The 22,386-nt window shown below is 44.1% G+C and overlaps 1 protein-coding gene across 13 annotated transcripts in view; it reads right to left on the bottom strand.

The window, feature by feature from the left end:
* SRGAP2 (SLIT-ROBO Rho GTPase activating protein 2) overlaps positions 1 to 22,386 on the bottom strand; it is a 239,853-nt gene that overhangs the window by 90,759 nt on the left and 126,708 nt on the right. For all 13 annotated transcript variants that reach the window (XM_056815828.1, XM_056815827.1, XM_056815826.1 and 10 more), the window contains one exon: positions 11,916 to 12,078. In XM_056815828.1, coding sequence (XP_056671806.1) covers positions 11,916 to 12,078 — 163 coding nt within the window. The remainder of the gene's footprint in view (positions 1 to 11,915; positions 12,079 to 22,386) is intronic.

The raw sequence follows: 22,386 nt of genomic DNA, 5'->3' as shown, positions 1-22,386 counted from the left end.
ACAATGATAAGAAAACTCCTTATATCACACACATAACCTAGGACTCTAGTTAAGGGAGTTCAGATTCCCAATCACACAGGACTGGGTTCAAACAATGCCCAATTTCCACAAGTCCTGCCTTCCCTAGAGTCTGTTCAGAAAGAACAAAATTTGATGGAAAGTGGCCCCAGGGGTTTAACATATCATTAGCATCTCATTTGCATTATGGTTTTCACTCCTCCCCCACCAGGTGAATCATGGGTAAAGTGACATCAGTTCCTTGGGAATGGCAGGACAACAATCACCCAAACAAATGACCCCTTCCTTGGTAACTAATCAAGATAAAAAGGCTTTCTGAAAACCTCTCAGGACCTCTCCATCGCCACAGCCACTCTACATTCCACCACCTTTTCCCTCTCTTGCTAAAGCTTGTTCCCTCCACATAGAAATTGCCAGAGTCATTAACTCTCTGAACCAGACCTTCATTTTACTCCTCATATCAAACTGGCATAGGAATTCAACTCCTGCCTTAGACACTAATTTTGTGGTTTTGGGAAAGTCACATAATTTGTGTTTGCCTTAGTTTCCTCATCTGCAAAATGGGGAAAATAATTCACACCTACCTTGGGGTTGTTGTGAAGATCAAATGAGATAACATGTATAAAGTACTCTGCAAGTGTTAAAGTTATATAAATTCTCGCTATTATTATTAGTATCATCATCATCACATGTTCCCCTCCCAAAATCCTCCCCTCTTCCAAACTTATTGAGCATTTCTGACATGAAGCTACCTTGATACTTCTGCATTCGATGTTGGGACTAACACTGAAGTGTGGGAAATGATTCTCGCATTGCCTCTAATCTCAAGGGAGCCTTTTAATTCTCTACTTCATCTGGGTTCAAGCTGGATGAGTTATACCTCCTAAAGCTCCATCACAGGGAGAAATCCTGCCTCATCTCTTCAGGAACAAAGACGTGAAGCCCAAACCCCAAAGCAGGAAGTGAGAAGATCTGATTTTTCACTCGAAAAGGCCTGGCTCCATCCACAGGGAGCAAGCAGCGGCCCAGCTCTCCACCTAGGCTAAGAGGAGGATGAAGCACTGTGTACAGATAGCCCCAAGCTAGGCAGCATCCAGCCAGAGGCCACTGCTCTGATCACATCCTTCCATCTGACACAGCGAGGAGGCCCATCCAATATGTCAGAAATCATCTGCTCTGATGACAACACCTTTCTAAATCTCCCTGACCCAGGAGGTGATCTGCACTGATAACTTTGCCAATGCCAGGAGGTACAATTAATTTCTATCCCTGTTCTCCATCTACTATTCTGTGAAGGAGACTGGAAGGGCAGACCAAAATTCCACTGAGGCTTCAGCCTAGAGCTCTGATGCAGACGGACCACTTAGCATTCAGCATGCAAGACGTCCTCCCACCTTCTGTTGGGAAGGTGTACTGTTGGAAGGGATAGGGAGCAATCATTCTTTCTGTGGGGGGATGGAGAAAAGAAGGCAGCATTTGAGATCTACTAAAAGGAAAGCAGAATAGAGATCACCATAAATAAAAAAATCACGATAAGTAACCATAAATAACTATATTATTTCAAAGAAAGACATCTTTCTTACCATTTAAAAATTCTTTTTAAGTGGGTATGGAGTTAACAAAATGCATGGAGTACAATTGTGTCTTTTATTGATCTGATGAGTCATCTTTTAGCTTTCCTTGCTAGAGTGAAAAATTCTCTCCAAAAAAATTTTTTTTAACCCTTACTTTCTGTCTTAGAATTGATACTAAATCTTGGTTCCAAGGTAGAAGAGCAGTAAGGACTAGGCAATTGTGACTTGCCCAGTGTCGGCCAGTTAGAAAGTATCTGAGGCCAGATTTGAATTCAGGACCTGCCCCTCTCCCAAGTTTCCTTAATCCTTAACCCTTAACACATTTTTAGTTTCACAATAACCCCGGGAAAAAGGAGGGCAAAGATCCTTATTTTGTTTAAGGTAAACTGAGGCCCAGGCAGGTCTACAGGATTCAGAGAACTTATAGATTGTTTAGTTCAACTCTTTCATTTTATAGATGAGTAAATGAGAGCCTAGAGTTTAAGTGACTAATTTATGATTACACAGTTTGGAAAGAGAATCCAAATTTGGGTCTGATAACTCCAAATTTCAGGTATCTTCCACTGTCTCACATTTCCTCTTTCCTTTCCTTCGACCACCACCCAAGGCTGGCCTACATTATTCCTCACAAGGGTCCGTGTAATAACATCCCAACTAACCTCTCAGCCACGTTTATCTTCGAAGCCATAGTGAATAATGTCTGCTGGATTAACCTCCCGAAAGGATGACACCTCAACATGGCACTTTCTTGCTAAAAAATTGTCAGCTTCCTCACTATTCTAGCTCCTCAGATAACGGGTGAGATTTTACTCAGTTAAGGTATGGGGAGGCCTTTTGGGACCTGATCTATTTTCTTTTTAAACCCTTACCTTCTGTCTTGTAGTCACTGGTTCTTGGGCAGAAAAGCAGTAAAGGCATGACTTGCCCAGGGTCACACAACTAGGAAGTGTCTGAGGCCAGAGTTAAACCCAGGATGAGCTCCTCTCTATCAACTGAGCCATCCAGCTGTCCGCTAGGGTAGAACTTGTGGCAACTCTGGCTACTAGAGGACTAGGAAGCAATGGCCTATAACTATCTCTCCCCCAAAGCCTGCACCCCTCTTGGAACACGTCCAGGTCTGCCCTAGACTTTCTGCTACTTATTCAACAACAATCTACTCTTTCTTACTGCTTTCTGATTTTCTTCAATTGCCAACTCCCTCCCAGTTACCTTCTGCTGAACTACTTTGTACATATTTGTATTTATTAACTTTAGATGCTTTTATATAGCTCTATACAAACACATCTCTATGTATGACCCCCTATAGAACATCAGCTTCTCATTCTTTGTCCTCGTACCTGGTCCAACGCCTAGCACACAGCAGGGTTACAAGGAAACGTCGCTTCTCCAGAATCCCAGAGCCTCCTGCTCATTTCCTCATAACAGCAGGCACTTAAATACTCAATGATCAATTATTACTAACATGTTCTCATTCTTTGGTTAGACCCTAAGCAGAGTGAGGGCAGGAACTGGGCTTTAAACTTATTTTGTACTCATCTCAGCCTAAAGCAACGCTAAAGAACATTACAGGTATCATTGAAAAATGTCTTTGTTGCATTGAATGGACCCGGCCGTCTGGACTACGGTTTAAAGTAATGCTCACTTTTTTCCAGAAGTCTTGAAAAAGGGAAGGGAAACAGGTCGCGCATTTTCCTCCTAAGTGTTCCAGGGCCAGCAGCGAGAAAGCAGAGTAAAATGAGGACTTGTTTGCTACTCTCCACCCAGAGCAGAGCATCAAAAGGAAAACAAGGTCATGGGAAGAGGCAGCCCAGGAAAGGAAGTGGTGCTGGTTTGGACAGGAGGCTTAGATTACGCTGGCTTCCGTGAAGAAGTGATCCAAGCCAGGGGTTTGGGCTCCCACTTCCCAGTCCACATTTCCCCGCCACCCCATCTGATCAGAAGCCGCTGACAAGACCTCACTGGAGGGGATGAGCTCCACTTCGTGCAAGAGGATGAAGCTACACCTCTAGAGGCCCGAGCATTACACAGACATGATCTTGCCCCAGGCAGACTCGGAGGAAGTCAAGGCACTTTCCATATCCACTATCACTTATTCCCTCAGCATCCCAGGGCAATGGAGTCCAGATCATTCTCAAGTTTCTACAGTGAGAGAAGCAGATGCCCAGCACAGGAAAAGCAGCGTTCTAAGGGCATTCAGGGAGCCATGGCCAGAACTAAGAATCTGGATTGCCAAAAATGCTAGAGGACTAGGCTGCCAAAACAGACCAAAAAACTGGGGGAAGGAAATGAGAGGAAAGGGTGCCATCTTGCCAGCCATCAGGACCCAGAACCATGGAGGAACTTTGACATCGTCCTTTTACTGAACTTGAAAACGGATCACTGCCCCATAGATTTTGATTAAAAAGGAGAAACTAACGGAAAGGAGGCATGAGATCCTAGGAATCCTGCCTTGTCCTCGGCCAAGGACTCCTAGTTCCACAAGGAACCCAAGAAGATCTTCTCTTCACCAAAGGGAAAAAACAAGAGCTGGTCCCTGTAATCTTATTGATCCCCTCCCCCCCCCCCCCAATTAGTGTGAAGCTGCCTTCCTCTCAGTCCAGGGATAGAGAATGGCACCTTAATGATTAGATGTAGTCCCAGAGTCGGCTGATTTTACTTAACTGTTTTTCTTTGTCACCAGGTAATATTCTGGGGTCATTTTGGGAATAATATATTAGAAAATGACTACGGTATAACAAGCCCAAAGAACATCAATAAAACTTTGAAAAATAATTAAAATAAAACGGCCAAAGAAGAAAGATGTGTATAAGGAGATTCCTGCCCCTATACTAAGCTGTGTCTATAGAGCTCATTTAATATCTGGCTCTTTCATCTTGCACAGAAATCTGTACTCAGAAAGTATTTAATACATGTTTCTGAATGAGGTTATAATTTTATACGGTCTAGATTCCAGAGAAGTAAGCTATTAATATTGGTGGTAATCTAGTAGCAGTTAATAACGTTTGTGCAGTTCCTTCCTGCTATAAAGTATTTTATATAAACCGTCTCATTCAGGGCTTACAAAGACCCAGCTAAGGAAGCAGCCCTGGTATTACTGTCTCATTCTCAGGGGGACTGAGAAAAGCACTTTGTAAATAGCAAAGTGCTTCATCAAACTTTGATATAATTAGCCCCAGGAACCTGAGGCTCCGAGAAGTAGAGATTTTCCTAAAGCTGGCACAACTAATAATAATAGCTCAAATTTATGCATTGTTTCACGGTTTTACAAAAAGCTTTCTTCCGAATAGCCCTGTTAGGTAGGCTCTATTACTAGTCCCATTTTACAGATAAAGAAACTGGAACATAAAGCATAGAACTAAGAGGTGAAAAGGGCCCCAAACATCCCACTACAGAGGAGATAAACTGACCAGGTTTGTGATCCTCAGGGCTGATCACAGATGTTCTGCAGTTGTTCTGTTTGTGATTCTCACATATTTCATCTGGCCAATGAAGAGTCCTGCCCAGGACTGCCCCTAGACCACAACCCTTGATGGCACAGGGCCTACTGCCACGAGATGACTTAGTTGATAGGCCAGAAACATCCTAAGAAAGAGACGTCGTGGGGGCAGATGGGTGGCTCAGTGGATTGAGAGCCAGGCCTAGAGATAGGAGGTCCTGGGTTCAAATCTGGCCTCGGACCCTTCCTAGGTGTGTGACAAGTCACTTAACCCCCATTGTCTAGTCCTTACTTCTCTTCTGCCTGGGAGAGACACGAATGGACAGCCTCCGACGTTTTCTCCTCTGCATGTGCCCTGGTGGATGGGTCAGAGGCCAAAAGCTCCCCCAGACCGAAGCCGAGGGCCCTCCGGCGTGTCCCACCATGACCCCTCTGGACCTCACCTGCCTGGCCTGGCATGGAGGCACGGAGACCCTCTGCGGAGTCCAGGCCTGCTTTCTCCGTCACACCTCAGCCTGGCCCGTGGGCCATTCTAGGGAGGCTCTTCTCCAGGCTGACCAAAGGAGGCAAGGCCACCTAGAAGCGCAGCTATTTCCCTAGAGGGGCCCAGAGCTGCCGTGGAAGGAATTCTGGCGAGCGGAGCTGGGTCTGAACGCGGTGACCCCGGGCCAACCTGCACCTGGGGTTTCTCCGTCCGCACAAAGCCGAGTCCTGAGGCCCTTCTAGCCCCAAAGCCAGGATCCCTGGGAAAGAGAAGGCCTTCCCGGAAGCAGGGGCCTGGCGGAGGGAGGGCAGCCCCAGCCCGGTGGCTTTTAGTTGGGCATTGGGGGTGGGGAGCGAGTTGCGGGGAGATTTATTTCTGTTCTCTAATGGGTTCTTGGGCACACGCAACTCCTACAGAGACCAAATGGAAGAGAGGCCAGGCCGCTGGCAGCTAGCTTTGGCCTGCCGTGGTCGCCGTTTCTGAACCGGAGCACTAAACAAACGGAGGTGGCAGCAATAATATTTGCCCAAGCCTTGGCTCCAAGGGGGCTGGACAGATTTAGCTTTCATTCCGTGGCAAGGAGGCCCTGGGACGCCAAATGAGGAGTTTTCCCTCGAGCCCCTGCACAAAGCAGGTCTGTTTCTGGGCTGAGGCGGAGGGGCTCGTTTTCCCAGATGTCCCATTTAGCGGGAGGAATCTCTGCCTCTGCCTCATGCAAAATGTAGAAGCTGCTTCAGCAGCAAGAACCGCAAACCGGGGGGGGCGCAGAGGGGATCCCTGGAGGGGCCCGGCAGCACAGACAAGCCTCTTGTGCGGATAGCCCGAAATCTGTCCGCATTAGCCGGCCCGGATTCTTGGCCCATCTCCACCTTGGAGCAGCGCCTGCCCTCCCTCTCGCGGTGAATGCTGACGCTGGGGAGACAGAACATGCCTTCCTGCTGCTCCTCCAATCACCTGGTGAGGGGGGTTGGGGTCTTACCCCCAAGAGACGGGCCTCATTGCTTCTTGCCTGAATAGTCCAGCCTCGCGGACACTTTCACTGCCCTTTCTTCCACGCCCCTCATCTCTCCCCCTGCCCTCCCCAAAGCAATCCTATAGATCACGGCCAGATGGTCACATCCCTTCCCTCCTCAAATACCATCAAGGGCTCCTCGCTGCTTAACAAATCGAGTCCAAACTAGCCTGGCATTTAAAAGTCTTTCCACAGTTTGGGGGAAGGCCTTTTTGGCCTTACATTGCACCCTTTCCTTTTTTATAGCAACTAGGTGGTTCGGAGTCAGTAATACCTGCATTCAAATCCTGCTGTAATAGCTATGCGACTTTAGTCAAGTGACTTATCCTCCCTCAGACTCAGTTTCCTCATCTGCAAAATGAAAAGATGGGCTGGGATGGCTTCTAAGGTCCCTTCGATGTATCCTATCTTCCCCCAAAATTAAACTTCTTTTTTCTTCCCCAAACATGTTCTCACATTCCAGTTTCTAAGCTTTGTTTGCTTATGCCATTCTCAGTGCTTCGAATGTTCTTTCTTGGCACCATGGCCAGCTGAAATCCTACCCATTCTTCTAAAGTCAGCGTAAATGCCACTACCATGAAGCCTTTCTGGAGAAAGAATTCATTTTCATGTTCTGTGAAACAAAGTTCTTTGGGGAGCAACTAGGTGGTTCAGTGGATCGAGATTCAGGGCTAGAGACAGGGCATCCTGGGTTCAAATCTGGCTTCAAACATGTCCCCCATGTGTGACCCTAGGCAAGTCACTTAACCCCCATTGCCCAGCCCTTACCACTCTTCTGCCTTGGAACCAATACACAGCACTTATTCTAAGAATAAGGGTTTTTATCTACACACCCATATATATGTATGTATGTATGTATGTATGTATGTGTGCAAGTATTTATATTTATATTTGTGCTAGGTCTATCTTCTATATTAGCTTCTGAAGAGTAAAGAATGTGTTTTATTCCTCTCTGTAACTCCCTCCCTATCTTGTTGGTGCTCAATAAATGTTTACTGAATTAAATTGTTTAGCTTTCCTTCAAAGATCTAAGACTAAAAAAATGCAGGGCAAGTTACTCTACAACTATATGAAATACCTGGAATACTTGGCAAAGATATGAAAAAATCTTAGCACGTTTTATTTTATAAATCTCAGAAACATCATTCATTAAGGGTTTTCCTACTGGAAAACAGTTGGAAAAAGACTGGGCTGGCTCAAGTAGATTTGGAAATGAATTTCCAAAATCATAATCTTTTAGAAACTATCCATTGGATTCAAGTCCATCACCAGCCTAGACGTCTCCCTGGGCCAACCCACCAAGGGAGAGAAGTAGAAGTCTGGATTGGCCTCTGGGTTGTTGGATCCAAACCCACTTGAAAAGCAAGAAGCCAGAGTCTGGATCCCCAAGAGATCAGAGACTGGGGGAAAGGATCTCCTCGTACAACCTCTTTTTGTAGTGGCAAAAACCTGGAAACTGAAGGGGTGTGCATCCATTGGGGAAATGACTGAACAAACTGTGGTATATGGTTGCAATGGAAAACTATTGTGCCCCAAGAAACAATGAACAGGATGAGTTCAGAAAAACCTGGAAAGAGTTATATGAACTGATGCAGTGAAGTGAGCAGAACCAAGAGAACAGTGTATATGGTAACGGAGATATTGTATGGTGATGAACGGTGAAAGGCTAAATCATTATCAGCACAACAAGTTCCCAGATAACTCCAAGGGACTCAAGATATTAAAGAAAAAACAATATCCACCGCCAAAGCAGGAACTGTTGGACTCTGACTGCAGATCAATGCGAGCCACACTTTACTTTATTTCCTTCATGAGTTCTTTATTCTATGTGTGAAATGTGTCTTCAGAACGAGATGGGGAATATGGAAATATGTATTGCATGAAAAGACTGATATAACCTATACCACATTATTTGCCTCCTGGGGGAAAAGGGAAGTAGGAGGGAGAGAGGGCTGAATTGCAAAATGTCAGAAAACAATTGTCGAAAATGGTTTCTCTTTGCAATTGAAAAAAAAAAGAAAGAAAATCAAGAAGCCAGAGCTTTCCACTTCCACATGTGGACCTAATTCCAACTTCAGGGTGCTGAGACATTTCATGAAATAAAAATGCAAGAAAAACAGGGCTCTGATAAGACACGAAAGCCAGCACCTTAGCAATAGCCTTCTCTCCTGGAATCTGCCCACGAGGACTACCCAAAAAGAACATGGGCTTCCTCAGGAGGAATTGTGCCCCCCTCACGGAAGGTCTTCACATAATGGCAGGATGTGCATTTGCTGAGGATGCTGGAGAAGGGTTTTCTACTCAAGTGCCAGTTGGAACAGAAGGTATCCGAGATCCTTTCCAACTGTGAGATCCTGTAAAGCTGCATTTCCATCTAAAATGTCTAACAAAAGAACTCTTCTCCTCCCCTGGCCCAGCTCATTTTCTCCTCTCACTTGCTTTTATCTCTGCTATCACAATTTACTATGTATTACAGGGTCTGGCAACAAAGGGACAGGAGCTCTGAATACAAGTTGCTCCTCATATATTCACAGAATGTTAGAACTACAAAGGACTTTGGAGATCATTGAATTTAAGGGTTCTTCACCTTTCTGTGTCACAGATCCCACTGGAAGCCTGGTGAAACCAACAAACCCATTCATAGAAAAATATTTTAAAATGCATAAAATAAAAATACAGACGATTAAAAAGGAAACCACATTAAAAAATAAAAATAAGTTCACGGACCCCCATGTTAAAAGCGCACAATCAGTGGCAGCTAAGTGGCTCAGTAGTTAGAGTGCTGGAGCTGAAGATGGAAGGTCCTGGGTTCAAATTTGGTCTCAAACACTTCCTAGCTGCATGACCCTGTGCAAGTCATTTAACCCCCATTGCCCACCATAACCACTCTTCTCCCTTGGAAGCAACACTTGGTATCTATTCTATGACAGAAGGTGATGGGTTTAAAAAAAACAGACTGAAGGGAAAGATCCTCGGCACATCTACTTTTGAAATAAAAAAGAGCACAACCTACCAGGTATAGTCAGGAGACTAAAACGAGTCAAAGTGGACCACATTCAATGGTCAATTCATCCCCGCCTCCTTGGTTGGAGGATCATAGCTCCCATGTCCTGCTTCTAAGAAGTCAAGAGTCTACACAGTGTGAAAAACAACACATTTCCAGGGCTGAAAAAAATCCAGTGGATAAATTGCAAAATAGCACTTTCCCCAAAATCTCTACTGGGCCCACTCATTTGTCCTTCCATTTTCCATCTCAGGGATCACAATGTACTATGCTTTAGAGTAACACTAAACCATCTCTAAGAATCCCTGCAGGTGGCATATTGACTTATAAAACTGTATTGGCACGATCTCTGTTCTACTGTATTTTTATTTGTTTTCTTAATTACATTTCAACCTGGTTCTGAAGGCAGGCCAATCTGACACTTGTTCTAAAGAATCTGAACACGCAAGAAAAGAAACAGGGAGAAAAAAGATTGAAAATAATGTTTTCTTCAGGATAGTGAGAAGAGGGAAAATGGGGTCTTGCACCAAGAGCAAACCAGGAAGAGGGTGGGAAAGTTTCACCTTAAAAATATGGAAAACATCAAAGGATTGAAAGTTCTGGCTCTCTGGTCACACTACAAGGATATTTTATTATGTTCCCCCACCTCCCAAATGTGCCAAGAGTTTTGTCAAGTGGAAACCTTGGAATTCTCAGCAGCCTCCTCTATCCTCCCTCCTCCAGGGACTTGGGACAAGGACTTGCTTTTCTTTCAAGAAAGGATTCCACCTAGAATTCAAGCTACCCAAGCTCAGAGGTCCAAGTCCTCTACATAAGTAGAATATAATATTAAGACCACTAGACTAGGAACCAAAGTCATTGTTTCAGGTCTTAACTTTGGCAATTATTGTGTTAACTTGGGCATGTCACTTTGGCCCCAACTCCTTCAATTATAAAATGAGGAGATCAGAAAATAATTCCTTTTCTTTTATTTAAACCCTTCCCTTCCATCTTAGAATCAATACTGTGTATTGGTTCCAAGGCAGAGGAGCAGAAAGGGCTAGGCAAGGGGAGTTCAGTGGCTTGCCCAGGGTCACACAGGTAAGATTTAAACTTAGGACCTCCAGTCTCTAGGACTGGCTCACAATCCGTGACACCTAGTCACCTCAGAAAATAATTTCTAAGCCCCTTCCTAAAAGAGTCCCTCTCTAATTTATAACGCAACCTGGATCTCCAATTAAACAAGTCCACATTTACCCAGAAAGAATGAGGATCCACCAATGAGGGTCATACGTCATACTAAGCCCAGTAAAAAAAAATGTTGCAACATTAAAATGTAACCACATTCCCAAACCCACCCTAGCCAAGACTCCTGGATCAAATCTTTGAAAGAGAGCTGAACCAAGAATGAATGGACTTCCAAAATGAATTCAAATCAGATAACTCGAGGTCCTCCATGCTTCTCAGTTTCTCAAATAGTGTTCTACTGCACATCACTGTGTAAAGGGAACCCCTTCCTCCTAGGGTCGTGAACTTTCTTCTCATCCGACCCATCCCATTAGTGTGGAAAGAGCTAGGAACATGACCTGAACTAAGGGTTACGGGTCTGGGTCAGAGAGACTTTGATTGGTTCCTGAGATGTGATAGACCAGCTCAGAGAGACAGGAAGTGACGTGGACAAAAGGGCTATAAAAGATGAGACTAGGTCTTTGGCGTGAGTTTTCTGGGATTGATTCTTCTACTCCATTCGGCATTGGTGGCTTGGCCAGAAGTCACCCTTGTGGGCTAGTCAGACTTGCTCCAAAGAGACTACCAGACATCCACATGGAGATCGGAACCTTGTCAGGGAGCAAGCTAAAATTCTACAGATCAGACTTTAGGGTAGTAGGCTCGGAAATAATTTTCCGCTTCCTTCCATCCTTATTTCTTTCTTATACTATATTTATATTAAACTAAATTGTTAAAAGCTACTATCATCCTCATGACTTAAGAGTTAATTTTACAAACGGCGACCACCATTTTTTTGTTAATATTATTTAACAAAACCAATTTCTAAATATTACATGTAGTATTTAAATTATTACATATTACATTTATTTTCATTATTACATCACTAAAGCAGAACTAGCCATCCATCCACCAGGGATGGAAATGATGGCTCCTGCGTCGAGCCCACCCACAAGAGTATCTTCTATGTAAGCATCCTGCCGAGGGCCACGTACAGACTCATCCCGAGCGAGGAGAAAAGAACATGGGTTTAATTGATTTCGCTCTATTGGTACCCGCCAGAGGAAGAGGAGGCTGTCAGTACTCCTAAGAGGTGAGCGCAGGTTGGTTTTGTTCTGGCATTTACAGACAAGAGGTGTGAATCCCCTCCGAGGACCTGAGTGGAAGGCTCGTCTCCTTACCTTCTTAAAGAGCCTTCCAGAATCTTCGCTGACTTGGACAAAGCGAGGGATGATGTTATTCAGGTAGATGTCACTCAGGGTGGTGTGATCTCGGCTCTCGCGTTTCACTTGGTTCAAGAGGAGGTTCCAACAGTTAACAGGTGACAGAACGTTCTGGTCCTTCCTGCAGAGAAACAGCAAATGGTCAAATGAAGGCACGTGGAGGACAAAGCCTGTGGACACGAGGGTTAGGACCAGGGTGGTGCTGGAGCCCACTGGGATGCGCTCTCCTGTCTTGTCATCCCCTCTAGCCCCCTCCCTACCGAGTCGGCTGTTAAACATTTACCAGGATGTCAGCAGCCTCATCCCAAGAGGATGGATCTTGGGCTTTTTTCCCTTTTCTAAAAACTCTCAGGAAAAGGTCCAGTTTTTCATCTCTGGGGACAGATGAGTAAAATGTCCTAGACTATTGCTATTTTATCCAAGTAAGCAACTATGTTACATTTTAAACCAGGAATAAGACCGGAATATAGGTGAAATGTCTCCTCTTTTTAAAATGAATATACCTGGAGGGCAGGTAGGTAGGTGGATGGAGAACCAGACCTAGAGATGAGAGGTTTTGGGTTCAAATGTGGCCTCAGACACTTCCTGGCTATGTGACCCTGGGCAAGTCACTTAACCCCTATTACCTAGCCCTAACTGCTCTTCTGTCTTGAAACCAATACATAGTATTTATTCTAAGATGGAAGATAAGGGTTTCAAATTAAACACACACACACATATATATAAGGGAATATATTGGACTATTGGAATATATTGGAATATACTGGACATAGGTGTATTTGGTAGAATGAAGCTATCCACACTTGTGCTCTTGGGAAATAATCCCCCAAACTAAATTTCAAACCTGGATCTCTCGTGAATCTTTTTTTGGGAGGAGAAGGGGTTAAATGAGGTGTTCAGGGTCCCACTGCAAGGAAGTGTTTGAGGTCAAATCTGAACCCAAGACCTCCTGTCTCAGTCCTGGTTCTTCATCCACTGAGCCGTGTGGCTACTCTCTGACATACTTTTTAAAAACATTCTAATATAATTTTGTTTTTTTACCTGAATACATTCTTAAAGGATGATCTTTAGATTTCTAAAACTCTATCAGAGGGTCAGGAAAAATTGAGGACAGCTTCGATATAGGTAGTAAGCAGAGTACAATGAGCATCATCTCTTCCCCTAGGCCTGGTTTGTGCGACATAATACTCCTGAGAGCATGAGTAACTCCTGCTCCACTTGGAATCTGGATGTGTCCAACAAGAAGCCCAGAAAGCGAGGGATTGTGGGCTGCTCTTTGGACAGGAATTCTGAAAGGGATCACAAGCTGCTCTCTCCCCTTTGGCCTCGTCCCTCCTCCCACAAAGCTCCGAAATGCAAAGAAGATGGCAGTGGGCAGAACTCAAGGGAAACTTCCACTGCAGAACACAGGAGGCTCAGCACCCTGTGATTTCCAAGGGAGAGAATCTGGCTCCCTTGTCATCTCATGGGTAAATAACAATTAACAAGAATCATTCCCCACCCAAAGGGACTTCAGAACAAACCAGATCACTGAATCACTGTCTCCTGAGTCCGGGATCTGGGTCACCCCAGAGAACAAACAACAGGACCCAAACAGAAAGTCCCCTTTATCCATCCTTCCTCCAGGGCCCAGCATGTAGGGGCAGCATGTGGATCCATCCATACATCACTGTCTAGGTACATAAGCTAGAATTTCACAACGAACTAAAATATGCAAAGCTCCAATATCATCCACGAAATACTACTTGGGAGTCAGACATTCACATAATTAGCTCCCTTCTTGGACCCCTCCTGCATGGAATCACTACTTTCAAAGTGTTTATTATCTGAAAAGGCTGGATTTGAAAAAAAAATCCCACTTTACAATAGAGAAATCATTTAGGCCTAGGGAAGCCGCGACATTTGAAGGGCATCCTTACATAAACATTTATCCTAGGTATGAAGATGTAGAATGGGAAGGGGCTTTAAAGATTGTCTAGCCCAAGTCTCTCCTTTTCCCCGTGAGGAAACTGAGGCCCAGGAGAAGGGAGGCCCATCACAGAGATAATAAGACGTGGCGCCTGGATTCTAACTCACATCCTTTAGCTGCTACTAGTCCACACTGCCAACCATGTGGCAGATACGTCTGGCAAATGACTTAGAGAAATTGGGATTTCTAAGGGATGTTGATGTCTTCTCTGGAAAAATTGTATACATCATTCATTCATTGATGCCTATTAGATTGGAAGCTCCACAAAGGCAAGTACTGCCCCTTCGGGATCTTCACGTCTCCTCCAGTCCCCAGCACAGCAGCTCTTAACATGAGCAGCCCTAAAGGAGGTCTGCTGACGGAAAGAAAGAAGGAAGGACAGACATGATTGGGGACGCGAGTCCCATCGGGGCCAGGTAGGGTCTCACCGCCAAAGAGATCCTCATCCCTGTCTTGCCGTCTGTGAGAAAGGGCGGCCCATACACAGTGTCCCACTGGGAGTAGAGAACAACGATGGTAAGTGTTGTGCTATGGACAGTGCGGGATCTGGAATCATAGTTCCACTACTCACTCCATCTGGACCCTAGACATTCTCTGAAAATAAGAGGTTTGGACTAGATTAGAGATCTAATCCCTTTGAATCTTTTCTCCAGGGCATCAAGTGCTTTTTCTTTTCTTTTCTTTTCTTTTCTTTTCTTTTCTTTTCTTTTCTTTTCTTTTCTTTTCTTTTCTCTTCTCTTCTCTTCTTTTCTTTTCTAAAAACCTTATCTTCTGATTTAGAATTAATTCTGAGTATTGGTTCCAAAGCAGAAGAGTGGGGAGGACTTCCGGTTAAGATGGCGGCTTAGAGAAAGCTAAAGCTCAGATCTCCGGAAAACCCTTCCCGACCAATCTCAAACGATAAGCTCCTAAGGCGCCGAAATTCAAAACGATCAACAGCACAGACCCTGGGAACCCTCCTCCTGGACCTGGACCCGGTTCAAAAGGTACGGCTCCCCTTAAAAGCCAGAACCCGAGATCCCTCGGACCTCAGGGGTAGGAGCGCAGAGTCCAAGGCTCCCGGAAGCCGCAGCCCGGCCGGCTCAGAGAGCAGGGTCCTCGGAAACAACAACCCTCAGGGCCTTCTACAGTCCCGGTGAAAGTTACTGCCTGGGGCTTCCGCTGCAGAGAGCTGGTCAAAACAACAGCAACCCTCAGGGCGGGCAAGACAGCCTCACGGGCTGAATCCTGCTATCCAAGTCTCAGTGAAAGTCTGTGCTCTCGGAGCTTGGGGAAGCGGCAGCCCATCCCCCCGCAGGCCTGTGAAACAGCCTCACGGCCAGCGATTCTGAAGGCAACTTCCGGAAAGCGAGCCGGGGGGAGAGTGTGGCCTCGTGGTCCGACCCTTCCATTCCAGTTCCAGTGAGGCATATTCAGTTTAACCCAGGGAAAGCCCATAGAACTATCTGCCCAGGACTGCCTCTGAACACCAGAAAGAGACAAGAAAAACTAATCCTCCACATTCAGAGATGACAAACTCCACAGAACCACAGAAGCCCCAAAATACCAAGAAAAATAAGAAGAAAGGGGCGACTTTGGACACATTCTATGGAGCCAAAATACAAAATACAGAGCAGACAGAAGATAATATAAAAGAAAATGCTCCAAAACCTTCCAAAGGAAATGGAAACTCTCCACAAACCTATGAAGAATTTGAATCAGAAATGACCAAAAAGATGGAAGCCTTCTGGGAGGAAAAGTGGGAAATAATGCAAAAGAAATTCACGCATCTACAAAACCAGTTTGACCAAACTGTAAAAGAAAACCAGGCTTTAAAGGCCAGAATCAGGCAGCTGGAAGACAACGATCGTGTAAAAGAGCAAGAATCAATAAAGCAAAGCCAAAATACCAAGAAATTAGAAGAGAACATAAAATATCTCACCGACAAGGTGATAGATCTGGAAAATAGGGGGAGAAGGGATAATTTAAGAATAATTGGACTCCCAGATAAGCCAGAAATAAACACCAAACTGGACATGGTGATACAAGATATAATCAAAGAAAATTGCCCAGAGATTCTAGAACAAGGGGGCAATACAGCCACTGACAGAGCTCACAGAACACCTTCTACACTAAACCCCCAAAAGACAACTCCCAGGAATGTAATTGCCAAATTCCAAAGCTATCAAACAAAAGAAAAAATCCTACAGGAAGCCAGAAAAAGACAATTTAGATATAAAGGAATGCCAATCAGGGTCACCCAAGACCTTGCAAGTTCTACTCTGAATGATCGTAAGGCATGGAACATGATCTTCAGAAAGGCAAGAGAGCTGGGTCTCCAACCAAGAATCAGCTACCCAGCAAAACTGACTATATACTTCCAAGGGAAAGTATGGGCATTCAACAAAATAGAAGACTTCCAACTTTTTGCAAAGAAAAGACCAGAGCTCTGTGGAAAGTTTGATACCGAAAATCAAAGAGCAAGGAATACCTGAAAAGGTAAATATTAAGGAAAGGGGAAAATGTTATCTTCTTCTTTTACTCAAACTCTCTTCTATAAGGACTACATTTATATCAACCTATGTATACTAACATGTGGGGAAAATGTAATGTATAAATAGGGGGTAAAGAAAGACCAAATAGAATAATCATTCTCACACAAAGATTCACATGGGAAGGGGAGGGGAAGAAAACTCCTATAAGAAGGAGAGGAAGAGAGGGGGGGGGGGGGGGGTTACTTAAACCTCAATCTCAGGGAAATCAGCTCTGAGAGGGAAAAACCTCCAGATCCATTGGGATCTTGAATTCTATCTTACCCAACAAGGGTAAGGAGAAGGGAAAACCAAGGGGGGGAGGGGGAGAGGGAGAACAAAAAGGGAGGGAAAGAGAGGGGGGAAGGGGAGGGAACAAAAAGGGAGGGACTAAAAAGGGAAACATCAAGGGAGGGGACAAGGGGGACTGTTTCAAAGTAAATCACTGGACTAAAAGGTAGAGCCGAAGAAGAAAAGGTTAGAATTAGGGAAGGCAATCAAAATGCCAGGGAGTCCACAAATGACAATCATAACTTTGAACGTGAATGGGATGAACTCACCCATAAAACGTAGACGAATAGCAGAATGGATTAGAATCCAAAACCCTACCATATGTTGTCTTCAAGAAACACACATGAGGCGGGTTGACACCCACAAGGTCAGAATTAAAGGATGGAGTAAGACCTTCTGGGCTTCAACTGATAGAAAGAAGGCAGGAGTGGTAATCATGATATCTGATAAAGCCAATGCAAAAATAGACCTGATCAAAAGGGATAGGGAAGGTAATTATATTTTGTTAAAAGGGACTATAGACAATGAGGAAATATCATTAATCAATATGTATGCACCAAATAATATAGCACCCAAATTTCTAATGGAGAAACTAGGAGAATTGAAGGAAGAAATAGACAATAAAACCATACTAGTGGGAGACTTAAACCAACCATTATCAAATTTAGATAAATCAAATCAAAAAATAAATAAGAAAGAGGTAAAAGAAGTGAATGAAATCTTAGAAAAATTAGAATTAATAGACATATGGAGAAAAATAAATAGGGATAAAAAGGAATACACCTTCTTCTCAGCACCACATGGCACATTCACAAAAATTGACCATACATTAGGTCACAGAAACATAGCACACAAATGCAGAAAAGCAGAAATAATGAATGCAGCCTTCTCAGATCACAAGGCAATAAAAATAATGATTAGTAATGGTACATGGAAAACCAAATCTAAAACCAATTGGAAATTAAACAATATGATACTCCAAAACCGTTTAGTTAAAGAAGAAATCATAGAAACAATTAATAATTTCATCGAGGAAAATGACAATGGCGAAACATCCTTCCAAACCTTTTGGGATGCAGCCAAAGCGGTAATCAGAGGTAAATTCATATCCCTGAATGCTTATATTAACAAACAAGGGAGAGCAGAGATCAATCAATTGGAAATGCAAATGAAAAAACTGGAAAGCGATCAAATTAAAAACCCCCAGCAGAAAACCAAATTAGAAATCCTAAAAATTAAGGGAGAAATTAATAAAATCGAAAGTGATAGAACTATTGATTTAATAAATGAGACAAGAAGCTGGTACTTTGAAAAAACAAACAAAATAGACAAGGTACTGGTCAATCTAGTTAAAAAAAGGAAGGAAGAAAAGCAAATTCACAGCATTAAAGATGAAAAGGGGGACAGCACCTCCAATGAGGAGGAAATTAAGGCAATCATTAGAAATTACTTTGCCCAATTATATGGCAATAAATACACCAATTTAGGAGAAATGGATGAATATATACAAAAATACAAACTGCCTAGACTAACAGAAGAGGAAATAGAATTCCTAAATAATCCCATATCAGAAACTGAAATCCAACAAGCCATCAAAGAACTTCCTAAGAAAAAGTCCCCAGGGCCTGATGGATTCACCTGTGAATTCTATCAAACATTCAGAGAACAGTTAATCCCAATACTATACAAACTATTTGACATAATAAGCAAAGAGGGAGTTCTACCAAACTCCTTTTACGACACAAACATGGTACTGATTCCAAAACCAGGCAGGTCAAAAACAGAGAAAGAAAACTATAGGCCAATCTCCCTAATGAATATAGATGCAAAAATCCAAAGCAGAAGAGTGGGAAGGGCTACACAATGGAGCTTAAGGGACTTGGGCAGGGTCATATAGCTAGGAAGTGTTTGTGGCCAAATTTGAACCCAGGACCTTCTATCTCTAGGTCTGGCTCTCCATCTACTGAGTCACCTGAGCTGCCCCTCATCAGGTACTTCTAAAAATATTTCCTGGTAAAGAATTTCTGTCCCCTGCCCTCTCCTCAGGTAACAATGATGGTAGGAGTTGGTCAACCTAAGACTCCATGACAAAGTATCTAACACTCAAAATCCTGACTTTGCTACTTATTCCCTGTGAAACCTCCATCATGTTATTGAGCTTCCCTTAACTTCAGGAAATAGAATGAAAGAGAGAGACTAAATGGTCTCTAAGGTCCCTTTCATCTCCCAATCTATGATAACACATGGGACCCTGGGTGGAATCCTCAAGGCAGAAAAATACATTTTGGATAGAAGGATTTTGTTTTTCACTCAACTTTTCTAATGATAAAAAGTCTATTTTCTCTCTCTCTCCTACTTCCCCTCATTGGATCAAAAAGAAAAAAAAGAAAAACAAAATCCAAAGGGTCATTTTAACTCTTATTTGCCATCACAGATTTATATCCAATGAGCCTTTTTTTAGTTACTCTAAATAGATAACAGAGATTGTCGAGAATGATAATGCTTCATATTTATATATTTTAAATTCTCAACATATATTTACTTCCCTAATCCCTATCCTCAAAGCAACCATAATTAGTTAATGATCTCTGATTACAGCTTCTGGTGCTTCCACTTTCCACTCCCTTCCTTCTCCAGACCAGTTCTTCATGCTCATCCTGATGTTTGGCCCCTTGACACACCCCAACCTCAACTATCTATCACTGTTGTTCTCGGATCCATCAGGGCTAGTGTCCCTCCCCAGACCTGACCTCAGAGTCAGCAACTTCCATAACGATGTCTCTTCCCCCCTGGCTTCCTGCTCCCTTGACAATCTGTCATGTTCACCCTGTAGCTCTGACCATCTTTCACAAGACTGAAACAGGGGGAAATCAGGAAATTAGGAGGAATGGATTGTTACAAATGCAGGAATTTTCATTTCAACTAGGTTCTCCTTGCTGCCATGTAGTTCCTGTATTCCTCCCTTATTGACTCTCTTCTGTTCCAGTCTGTAGCTATTCCTCCATTTCTCTTTATTCTTTGTGCCTTTCATTTCCACCCCTTTCCCCATCTCCATAATTCCTATGGATCTGTGATTAAGAATCAGTCAGTTGCTCCTAGGCTAGCTCTCAGCATCTCTCACCAACAGCTGCACCTTGAACTCAGCCCCAGGTGAATTCCTTCCACCCATCTTCTTGACTACAACTTTTGCCTTTCTTTGTCCCCAGATCTTAGCACAAGGCAGGACATAAACATTTAAATGCTGGTTGACTGACTACTACTTGATTGCTACTGACATGAAACCATGCCAAATCTCTCTGTCTCTCTGTCCCCCCCCAAACACACACACCCATCTCTCTGTCTCTGTCTGTCTCTCTCCCCGTCTCCCTCTCCCTCCTTCTGTCTTAGAATCCGTACAAAGCATTGGTTCCAAGGCAGAAGAGCAGGAAGGGCTAGGCAATTGGAGTGAAGTGACTTGCCCAGGAACACACAATCAGGAAATGTGAAGCCAGATTTGAACCCTGTCCCCAGGCCTGGTTCTCCAACCACTGAGCCACCTGGTTACCCTGACATTTTCTTTCAAGTCTACCTTTTTCCTTCTTTTGGCTGAGCTGGAGAGGAGTGAGGAATAAGAAGGAATGGAGGGGAAAGGAACATATTAGGAGAGGAACACCACATGGATATCATGCTGCCAAATCCCTTTGCCAACTTGAGAAAAGACAAGGTTCAAAATAAATTGCAAGTATGAGACACATTTCAGGTTCAGAAAGAAGCCTCTCCATGGGATATGATTTCATAGGGAACAATGAGGCTCCGCTGGAGGAGTTTCCTGCTTGAGTGACCATGCAGCCCTCTCTTCTTTGGGTGTTCTTCCCAGGACGCTGCTAGAACAACATCCTTCTAGTCTACAGCTTGCCGTCACCAGGGAGGCAGCAGAAAGCACTGGATCTGCATTCATTTTTGCCACTTACCCCTCAAGTGATATTGGGCAAAGACTTCTCTGACCCGCACTTCCTTCAACCACGAAATGAAGGAATAAGATTCAATGGCCACAGAGATGCCTCCCAGCTCTGTGTTTAAGATCTTCTACTCCCGGGTTCTTGTCTGTACTTTTCCTCATATACGGATCCTCCAGCCAGACACTCCATTTCTGGGCTCCAGACCTTTTCTCTGCCTGTTCCCTCTGCTCTGACTACTGAGCTCCCTGGCTTCCTTTAAGTCCTGACTAAAATCCCACCATTTAAAGGAAACTCCCGATTCATACCTCTTAGTTCCAGTGCCTTCCCTCTTAATTATCCTCTATATAACTTGCTTGGTATAGATTTGTTTGCATGGGTCGCCTTAATTAGATTATGAGCTCCTTGAGGGCAGGAACTGCCTTTTGGCCCCCCCCCCCCCCCGCTTTTTTTGTAACCCCAATGCTTAGCAGAGTGCCTGGCACAGTGGAGGTACTTAATAAATGTTGATTGATACTGGCCTACTATGAAGCCAGCCAAAGGAGCAGTAAGGTACATGAGCTTTTCCTCCCCTTTCAGATGGCTGCTGTAACTCTTACACTATCTCTGGTGGGGGAGGATGGGCAGGTGTGTGCCACTTTTCTGATACAGGAGAATTTGTGATGGTCCCAAGTTGTCTTTCCAGCTTCATTATACAGAATTCTTTCCCCCATATTCTTTTATCTAGCCAGACTGTCTTGCCTCCTGTTCCTCACACATGGCATCCTATTTCCTAGCTCTAAGTCCTCCATGGCCAGAATGTACCCCCTCACTTCCTCCCAGAATCCTTAGCTCCCTTCTGTGCTCCAGAGCTTCAGGGCCATACTTCCCACCTGGGCCCTTTCTTGATCCTCCAGTGGCCATGCCTTCCCATTCATTTTGCATATATTTAGAATATTCTTAAAAAAAAAACAACAAAACACCCTTACTTTTTGAGAATCAATATTGTGTGTTGGTTCCAAGACAGAAGAGTGGGAAGGGCTAGGCAGTGGGGGTTCAGCGACTTGCCCAGGGTCACACAGCTACGAAGTGTCTTAGGCCAAATTTGAACCTAGAATTTCCTTTCTCCAACTCTGGCTCTCAATCCACCGAGTCACCCAGCTGCCCCTTTTTCTGAATACTATTATGGTGTATCTCTTCATACATGTACTATATGGAGAGAGAGCGCACACATGCAGGCACACACACACACACACACACACACACACACACACACACACACACACAGACTGTAAGTCCTTGAAGGCATTTCATTTATGTCCCTGATTCCCCCAGCATAGAGTCTGGCACATTGATTGATAAATGCATATGGACTGACTGATTAACCTGTCCATGATACTCATGATACTCTACTGTCTGTTTCCTGAAAGCCTCTGTCCTTGCCCCCACTGAACCAGGGAGCTTTTCACACAATGCTTGGAGCTGTTCGGGGCTGCTTCTTTCTCAGACCGATTCACGCTTTCCTTTACTCCAGGCAAGGATTGGGACAGCAGGAAATAAAAGGAGATGGAGGGGCAAGAAGCTCATGAGGAAGAAATCCCAGGCCCAGGGGATCTGCCTGCCAATTCAAGCAAAGGTAAGTCGCTAAGTCTCAGGAGAAGTCCTATCGATGAAACACGCCAGGCTGGAAAACGAGCATGTCAGTGAGACATGATTTCATAGGGAGCCTACAGAGGTTCTGCTAG

Source organism: Monodelphis domestica, chromosome 2 (genome assembly GCF_027887165.1).
Source record: "Monodelphis domestica isolate mMonDom1 chromosome 2, mMonDom1.pri, whole genome shotgun sequence".
Classification (NCBI taxonomy): domain Eukaryota; kingdom Metazoa; phylum Chordata; class Mammalia; order Didelphimorphia; family Didelphidae; genus Monodelphis; species Monodelphis domestica.
This window is presented reverse-complemented; position numbering and strand designations above follow the sequence as displayed.